Source organism: Neopelma chrysocephalum, unplaced genomic scaffold (genome assembly GCF_003984885.1).
Source record: "Neopelma chrysocephalum unplaced genomic scaffold, ASM398488v2 Primary Assembly neopelma1_188, whole genome shotgun sequence".
Classification (NCBI taxonomy): domain Eukaryota; kingdom Metazoa; phylum Chordata; class Aves; order Passeriformes; family Pipridae; genus Neopelma; species Neopelma chrysocephalum.
In genome coordinates, this window is record NW_020897850.1 from 1,994,693 (window position 1) to 2,004,162 (window position 9,470).

General features: G+C 43.4%; 1 protein-coding gene across 2 annotated transcripts in view; it reads right to left on the reverse strand.

Moving 5' to 3' along the window:
- Positions 1 to 9,464, reverse strand: part of PHF21B (PHD finger protein 21B) — a 140,031-nt gene extending 130,567 nt beyond the window's left edge. For both annotated transcript variants that reach the window (XM_027702536.1, XM_027702535.1), the window contains exons 1-2: positions 9,143 to 9,464; positions 8,792 to 8,857 (exon numbers count right to left, since the gene is read on the reverse strand). In XM_027702536.1, coding sequence (XP_027558337.1) covers positions 8,792 to 8,857; positions 9,143 to 9,160 — 84 coding nt within the window. In that variant the 5' untranslated portion in view covers positions 9,161 to 9,464. The remainder of the gene's footprint in view (positions 1 to 8,791; positions 8,858 to 9,142) is intronic.
- Positions 9,465 to 9,470: the final 6 nt, after the last annotated feature.

The following is a 9,470-nucleotide window of genomic DNA, read 5'->3' on the forward strand; positions in this document are numbered from 1 at the left end:
ATACTAAATGCCTTTTTCATCAACCAACAAAACAGAGCAGATACAAATGAACCAATCAGGGGTTTCGAGTGAGCTATCAGTGTTAGAAAAGCTACTCTGCACATTCCAGTTGAGTCACCACAGAGAAATAGGAGAGGGAGAAAAAAAAAAAAAGGGGAAGGAAAAAAAAGGGGGGGGGAAATAAATTACTGTGTGCAACTCCATCTGCAAACTGCTTCTCCCGCACTGGTATGTAATAAAATGTGTTGCTAAGATACAAGCTGCTAAAGAAGTTCATTAAAGGACACTTTAAACAAAGCTGCCAGACTCTTTTCCCTTTAAAGACTGCTTATTTGGTTCTGTCCCTTGTGTTTATAATTAGATCCTCTATATGAGAAATTGTGCTCCATTCAAGCCCACTCAGCAAAGAATGTTAATAAAATAACGTAAATAAGGCACTGGCTTAGGTTGTGTATATTTATGGGCTACGGAGCTGTTGACAGAAATACATCTGGATTACAACTTGTATTTTTAAATGCAAAATAAATGCTTTTCCACGGAGTTTCTCCCCAGGCTGGAGAGCAGAAACGTCGGCTTCTGCGCCCAGCACTCTGACCTAACTTTTAGAAAATACTTTCAGGCACAGAAAACTGGCTTCTTGCCTAAAGTTTGGAGTTTCTGAGGTGCCTCTCATTTAGGCTTTTATATGTGAGTCTTTGTTATCTACACTGAAATAAAGGACAACATTGTTTACGCCTTTCTCCTGGCAATCTTTCTCTTTTTCCATCTGTATACAAGTTCCTCGATGTGTGTTAACGATTTGCAGAATTTCCTTGATCTTAATTATATTCACAAGTTATGTCTATTTTGCCACATTTTACTGCCAGGGAAGATATGTTATCAAATAGGTCTTTATCTGACCTCATGTAAAATACTTTTAGCCTCAGTAGTAACACTTGCATGGTAGGTGTATCTTAGCTTTTGTTTTGGCTGAAGGGAAAAGAATGGGCAAGGCTTACTTTGCTTTACTCACTGCGAGGAAATGATATCTAAAGAATAATTCCAGTATTTGTCTGTTTGGGCCTTAAACAAGCTGCATAAATCATAAACAGATGAGAGTTAGTATCAGTGATTCTATAGGAAATGTTACTTGTCACTTTGTAACCTGCATCCCATAACAAATTCCGTATCACAGTCCCCGGTATGTATATATTTTTAATTACATTTTCAGGCTCATTTACATGCGCATATTGGCTTTCTGCCTGAATGATATCAAAGAGAAAGACCTTATGCTCACACCCAACCACACACACAAGCACATTTATACACAGAGACGCTCCAGCCTGCACATTTCTGAGAATGGAAGCTTCTCTTGTCTTTCTCCTTCTCAGAAGAAGCTTTGATTCCCCAATAAATCTTTAGGCAATCTCGGCTGACTCAAAGCGCTTCAGAAAAACACAGCGTTCCAGAAAACGCAGGTTAATCTCTGCTGCACGTCAAAAGTATCAACGATTCTCACTTGACTCACTTAATCAAAATGTAATATACAATTTCACTTGCTGTAACCCGGTAAGATTGGCCGTCGATAGCCGAGTTTGCGCAGAGAGGCAGTTCCACTGCTCCTCCCTGGATCAGGGGTGAGCTCCATGACAGGATCAACTTAAATCAATGTGGAAACGAGAATAACTTATACACTACATAGATTCAGCTTCTGTTCCAACACCAATTGTGTGCTCCTCTCGATTAAACAGCAGCAATCAGACCGGCCTTCCCGTGAACACACAGTCCTGGCCACAGCCTTAACACCCACCCAGGCTCTTAGAACTGAATTACAACTCTGAAAATGAGATTGCCTCTCAAAAGCCTAAATTAACACCACCCATCACATCTACTGAGCTCTCCAGCACTCATTGTTTTGATTTTACTGCAGCCACACTTAAGAGTCAGTTCTCTGGTTTACTTTCCTTGGCTCCGAGGGCTGGCCTGTAGTTTAAATACATATATTTAACTTCTCCACGGGTTAAAAAAAGAAAATACATCCTCAGTTTCCCCACTGTCTCTGTCTATTAAGCAGAAGGTCTGGCTGTACATGTGCAAAAAGCCCTGTGGTACATATTAGATTTCAGCAGAGGCTCTCTATTGGCAGTTGCAGGTTGGAGAGAGAACTAAAGCCGCATCAGCAATTTCCTATGACACTCTGGAAATTGCTACTACATAACAATAAGCAGCTGATTCAAAAAAGAGAGGGGTGGGGGGGAGAAAGCGGGTTTAAGGAGGTACATTTTGGCTCGAGGAGAACAATTCCCAATTTAAAAAGTAGTACCACCTTAAGTTAAAAAAAAGTTATTTATATATATATATAATATATATAAAAGTACATGTATATCCACACATAAGGGGAGTGTGTGATGAGGATAGGACAGACCAGACATGAGCCTGTTATGTTGCAATAACTGTCTACTTTAATGGCAGAACAACGAATTTGCATTTCAATTAGTCCAATTCTTTTTTTTTCGTTCTTCTTTGTTCTTATCTTAAACTTGCAGCCCATTTCCACAGTTCCCTTACCTCCAGCTCCTCTGTGTGTCCCAACTGCCCTCCTCTCAACACCGTGGCCACACAGACACCATTTACCACGGCCTTGTCTCATTGATTTGCAAACTTCTCCCCTTTAACTCCATCGATTGGAAATTGTGTTGATGCCTCAGATTTTGTTTGGGGGAGCGGAGGGGAGAGGGAGGCATCACTTTATAATCAAGTACAGAAATACTGCATATTTAATCTTTGATCACACAGAGAAAGGCAAAGAGGGAAAAGTTAAAAGTAACTCTGTATGAACGTGTCTTTATACGCCTTCACACTTTCAACTTGAAAATCAAATCTGGAATGAGATGAAAAGGGATTTTTCTCTACTTGAACATACCAGAATTGTTGAGACTGATGCAGTATCCCACTGGAAATGTGGTTTAAAACCACCATTCAGAGCCCCTTCTCTAGCATCATGCCACAGAAAGGACACATTCCCATTTTCTTCCACAAACACAGTGGGCCTGGGGACCAGTTCCTGAAGCAAAGTGAACTGGTTTGCACATCTGCCAAGACACACTGTTCTGGATGAGCTCCACCAGTGGAGAATGTGTCCCCTCAACCCAGAGCTCCTGACAAAGCCTCCCGCAGAAACACCACTTCCAACTGTCCCAGCATCTACTAAAACAATAAACCAAATTCTGACTCCAAGGCGTGCAGTTCCCACACAGAACTGAAGTTGCCTTGAAAGGATCTCCCCACCAAAGTATCTGAGCAAATACCTGTTTGCTGCAAGTGCAAATTAGGTGTTTTACAACGTGTAACAGGTAGCAAGTGCCGTTAGTGTGAAAGCAGAAGTGAAATAAAAAGGTATTGTTGGCATAATTCCTTTTTCTGAATAGACAAAGGCGTTGTAAGGAAAAAATTGCTAAATCACAGGGATAATCATCATAGCCAGCTCCTCTAATGAGGCATCATGGGATTACTGGAGTTATTATAAGAGTCATCTTATTGAAGAAATTCAAAGTTAATTGAAATCAATTCTACTGTTCTGACAGCAGGTGTTTTAAGTGGCTAAAATATCAAAGTGAACCCTTTAAAATGGTTAGAATGAACGTAACATTCACTTTTCAACTTAGCCCTGCCAAGTGATTCACTGCACAAGTACAGAAAAGTGTACAGTCAAAGAGAAATGCTGGAATGAAATCCCATTTCCCATGTCAGCCCAGCAGCTCCCAAACAAAAGGGGGCTCTAACCCCTTCCAGTACACATTTTCACTATGGATGTGCAATTTCCCTGAATCTTATAAGGGCAACCCAATGGAAGGCAGAAAGCCATATTTCCATTGTGTTCCACCTCCATGAAAATGTCCTTTATTACCCTTTCTCCTCAGTAGGAGCAGGGATCTCAATGAGGTGTTGCTGAAAGCACAAACAGAAGGCTGGGATTGCCATGACTCAAACTACATTCCTGATATTCCTGAGTTTCTCCTCCAAGGAGCCAAAGGTAAATTCCTCCCTAGTTTTGTCACTTTTTCTACAGACGGCAAAGCAACCGATAAATTGCCAGCTGATTTTGCAATTAAAAAAAGAGAAAAAAGAGAAAAGGAAAAAAAGGAACTGGAGCTTTCTGAGTCACAATCCAGAACTAATCTTTACTCTGACCCAGCGAGTTCATTTCACTCCACAGTTGTTCAGAATTCCCAGACAAGTCAGTGGGACCTCAGCGTGCAAAGTCAAGCTTATATTTAATACCTGTTGTCTTTGTGTTTGAAGACTCAATGAAGCGACTGAAAAGTTTAATACCCCACCTGGGAGCCCATGGCCCTGTCTCCCTGGACTTCCAGAGTGGAAGTGGAATTCCATGGGTGGAATTCTTGCCAGAGCACTGTGCACACCCTGGGACAGGGTTTGACCTCGGGTTCAACTCCATCTGGAAACGCCCTTCAGATTTTGCCCCGGTTTCCACTGAGGCTTTACAACCCTCATTTTACCTTTCCCGTTTGGAAGGGACCCAGCCATATGAAATCCTGAGCTTTGGCAAATGTCAATAATTTACCCTTTAACACGGGTAAACAATGCTGCCATTTCCAGGCACGGCACAGCAGGAATTTCAACAAACCCAAAGCCCCGACATCCTCCTCTCCCCCAAAACAAAGAGCTTGCATCAGTGTGACCAGGCATCTCCAGCTAAACCTTTCCCAACAACTTGCACAAGAACTGTGCTTCAATTTTAAGAAGTCTAATGCTTTCCACAAACAGGCTTTGCTGGGGATCACCACGGGCAAAACACAGTCAGCGATTTAATTTCAGATATACCACCTCCCCCCCCCCAAAAAAAAAATCAAACCAGCAATAACCCAGGCTGGGAGAGTCTGCCCGAAACTAATGTTGATTTTCTGCATAGATAGTAAATTATGGTAAAGAAATGAGGCAGTGCACAAGTGAATGGCATATACATAATGTCTTTCAGGAAGACATATTTTTATTACCACGCTCCAGGACAGGCTGGCTGAATTCAGAGTTCATCATGGGCGAAAATATAGTGGCCCACACATGCTCATTGCTTATTTTTAAGACCTGGCTTGCCACCTAACACTTATGTCAGTGAAAAGGAAACTTACAACTGGAGGTTAAAGGTTTGCTTATTTGTTTATCCTGATCTATTAATTAATGAGATACAACTTTCTAAAATTAAAATACCCTTAATGACTCTTTAAGGACATAAAGAAAGCGAGATACACATGCAGCAGAGCACCTCTGGTGTGCTTTTAAGGCCAGTGCTGGCTCTTATGATAGCTCTTTTATTTACATATAAATGCTTGTTGCTTGACAATTTAGATAAAAATGTTACTGCTGCTCTGCATGTGCTGTAGATTGAAGGTGTAAAACCACTGGACCAACTAATGGAGTCTTCACACATCATATCTTGTTAAAGAAGAGGTAACCCCCTCTCAAATGTGATCACAATTAATCAAAACTACAGCATCCAAAGGATATACTTCTGACAGAAGTCTAACTTTTGCCTTTCTGAGTTGGATGCCAAATTCAGTACTGACTGAAGCCGTGCCCTCCCAATAATGAAAGTGATGGCTCTACAGTACTTATTTGAAAACGCTGAGAAAATATTACAATTATGCTTAATTCCATATGTCTCTAAGCCACCAACACAAAAGAAACATTCGTGACTAGCCAGGGATTCCTAATTAGGTTGTAACTTTAAATCCAACTGTGCATAAATCTACTTCATACATTTACCTCAAAAGTTGGGTTTGTCATTCAGTTCTTCCTTGTGTTTATTTGTAACTCTCAAGAAAAGGAAATATTGCCACAAATGCCAGTGGCTACAATGGAAAAGTGATGAATAGGGGCACTGAGAGATAACACTCACTCCTGCTATATTTCTAACAGATGTGGATGATGTGGATCCATTCATTTTACTATCTGTTTCATCATCCACATGTGCAGTTTAATTGAAATGCAATTTTAGGGTCTTCTGTATTCAGTGCATGCACAATCAAAGGTATACATTATTGAATTATGAATTAGTTGTGCCTAAACAAATCTTCGGGGGGGCAGAAGGGGGGAGGAATGTAAATACATATGTAAAAATAACCTCCCCACTTACGCTGCCTGCTTGAGTTCACACTGGTGTTTTCAGATGGCCAGGAAACCACCAGCAGCCCAGCTATTGTCTCAGGAGCCTCCAGTGCACCTTCCCCACACCCTCCAGGACCCAGAGTTCATTGGTGAGCCATTACCTAAGGAGCAGCTGCTAATTATAGCAAGTCTGCAAAGTCACACCGTGGGTCTGTGACTCAGTCACAGGCTGAGACCTCCAAACTCATTTCGCTTGTGACCTGAGAAAGATTCCAGCATAGACCTCTGGAGGTGGCAGCCTGGAGCATGAGGACACCACACCGCCAGCCAGCCTCTTATTTATGAGCTCTTGTTGCACAGGGTGTTGAAATCAGTAAAAGAAATCTAGGGTTTTGCCTAAAAATAGCAGGTTTCCTGCTAGGCCAAATTCGCTGTTTACAGACTTTAAGTATTTTATGTTTAATTACTTCACGGTCTATAGATTTATTTACAAGATTATGAGGAGGGCAAGTCATAAATATACAACATTGTTTACTAGTTAGTTTGGATTATACTATATATAATATGCTGCACAAGCTTAGCAAGAGCCTTTTTCCCTGAGCTGAATCAGAACATTCAAACTGTATTTTCAAATGTGTCTCTCTGCCTTATCTAAATTCCAACATGACACATAATAAATAGCTTCTCATTTACTATGATCATAAAAATTTAAACAGCCTTGAAATAGTTGCTACAATACAGGGGGAAATGATCAAATGTATGTTCTAAATACCCACTTAGAACAGTAAAACTATTTCCATATTGAAGAAAGAACACATAAAGATGCATTGTTGCAGTAAAGGCTGTTACCTTGTTTAAAAAAAAAAACCTTCTACTCAGTATAGTAGTATTAGAGTCAACAACTTGCTGTTTTACACTGCAAAAAAAGGGACTAACAGCCCTTAGCTATCATGTAGTGTCAGATTTGCTTTAAAAAAGAAAGTATCTGATTTGATTCTATACAGTGATTAAACATCTTTGTGCTCTGCTGAGTAGGGTATTCTCTCCCCTCCCCCCTCCAAAAATGGCATCAAAGCAATCAAAATGGTAATGTTGAGCATGAATGGGGCCCCATCCCCCACCGGCAAACTCCGCAGACTTTTCTCCATGTTAGGAGGAACCAACACCCCTTCCTCACAAAATGGAAGCTTCCACTACCAAACTGAGAGTGCTGACAAATTCTGATTACAATAAACTGGGAGGAAAAAAAAAAAGGGTGGCGTGCAGCCACCATCGCCCGCGGGCACGGCTCGCACGGGGGGGGGACGGGAGCACTTTTTGCAACTTCCACTTTGCAACTCCGGCGAAACAAAACACAACACACACACCTCGAAAAAAAAAAAGGGAGAAAAAAAATTAAAGAAAAAAAAAGAAAAAAGAAGGGGAAAAAGGGGTGGACCCGCGCACGTGCCCCCTTTCCCCCCGTCCCCGCGGCGGGAGGGATGCGGGGATGGATGCGGGGATGGATGCGGGGATGGAGGGGCGGCTCTGGGCTGGCGGGCGCTGTCCCCGGGGCTGGTGCTGAACGGAGGAGCCGCGCTCGGGGCCGGGCGAGGGAGGGAGGGAAAGGGGAGCCCGGGGAGCGGGGCAGGGGCAGCGGGGCAGGGGGGGACCCCGGGGGCGGCCGGGCAAAGTTGAGCCCCGGGGCTGGGCAGGGGGCTCCGGGCGGCACATCCCCCGTGGGCTCCGCCGACAGCCCCCCCCGCGCTTGGAAGTGCCGGGAAGAGGGGCCCAGGGGAGGGTAGGGGGAGCGGGGAGTTGGAACGCGAGTGGGAAGGGGAGCGGGAACGCGAGTGGGAATGCGGGAGGGAAGGGGAGCGCTGTCCGCGGTGCTGAGCCCCCGCCGACCACCCCCGCCCCAAAACTTTCCTGCCGGGAAACCTCCTCCCGGGGGTCACCCCGCACAACAACAGCCATGGCAAAGTTTGGGGAGGGCAGGCAGCCAGGAGGGGAGCGAGGTTCCCGGCTTGTTTTGGCCCCCTCCTCCGTTTCGGTGGCTCGCTCCCCCCGCCGCCACCACCTCCCGGCAGCCGAAACAGGTTAATCCGTTTTTATTCGTATTTTTGGAAGGGGGGGAGAAAAGTGAAAGTGCCTAAGTGAACTCGAATCAAAAGCCAACACGTCAGATCAGACCAAGGGAAGAGAAAGGCAAGTGGGGAGGGAAAAAAAAAAAAAGACGAAGAAGAAGAAGAAGAAAAGAAATAAAGTGATCAATAAAAATCAGTTTTGTAATCAAACCCAGAAATGGCTCCGAACGGGGCTCCAGCCTCCTCCCTCCCAACTCTTACTCTGCACATTACACGGAAGTGCACAAAGTAGCCCAAGACAGGAGAATTTTCCATATTCCTAAAACATGTCGACCAACTCAAAATGGACGCCTCTCTTTTTTTTTTTTTTTTTACGTTTTAACTACTGCTTATCTTTTTACTACTAATACTGAAAATCATTCTTTCCCCCAGCAAGACATCAGAGAACCCGACCTCATTATGAAAACATGCATTTTCTGACTCTACGCAGAGGAAAATGAATGTTATATTCCCTGCTGCCGGTATTTTTCAGCTAACGCAGACACTTTTCGGATGTTTAGATAGTGCACCGTAAAAACAAGAAGAAAAACCAAACACAACTGAATCGATCTGTTCCTTACTTGTTTCTCATTAAGAGCTGCTATTCTTGATTGCCTTTCATGGATTTGTTTCTTAAGATCCCCGTTCTGCAAAAACGGCAACAAGATGCATATTAAAGGCAAAGTGCAAACTAACCCCTGTAATGAATAAACTTGCGAGCTAGAAATTGTTCAAAGGCAAAACCGTTCCACCGAAGCCGTACGGAAGCATGCACACACAAAACACCCTCCTTAGCAAGAAAGCTCAGTGCAGACTACAAAATGAGATCTCTTACTGATAAAGTTTCTCATCCTGCTGTCCCAGCACAACTGCGCTTATTACGGCAGGGATAAAATACTGAAGAAGAGAAAAAAAAAAGGATCTGCATTTACCTGTGGATCTTGCTTCATCTGTGCAACTAGTTTCTATTAAAAAAAAAAATCGCCCCCCCAAAAAAGGAGGAATTAGAAACTGTTTCAAGTTTAATGGATTTTTTTAAATGTATGTATGTGTGTGGACGGGGGAGGGAGGGGGGTAAGGAACAAAGAGGCAAGTAAACACTGCGAGTCAGTTTCTAGCAAAGCTCATAAATATTCAAGTCTCGTCCTAATCTCTCCAACACACACACACACACACACACACTCGCACTCGCTCACACTCACGCACACTCGCACTCGCACAGCACCGACCGCAGCGTTCGCTCCGCATCCTCTCCCCGGC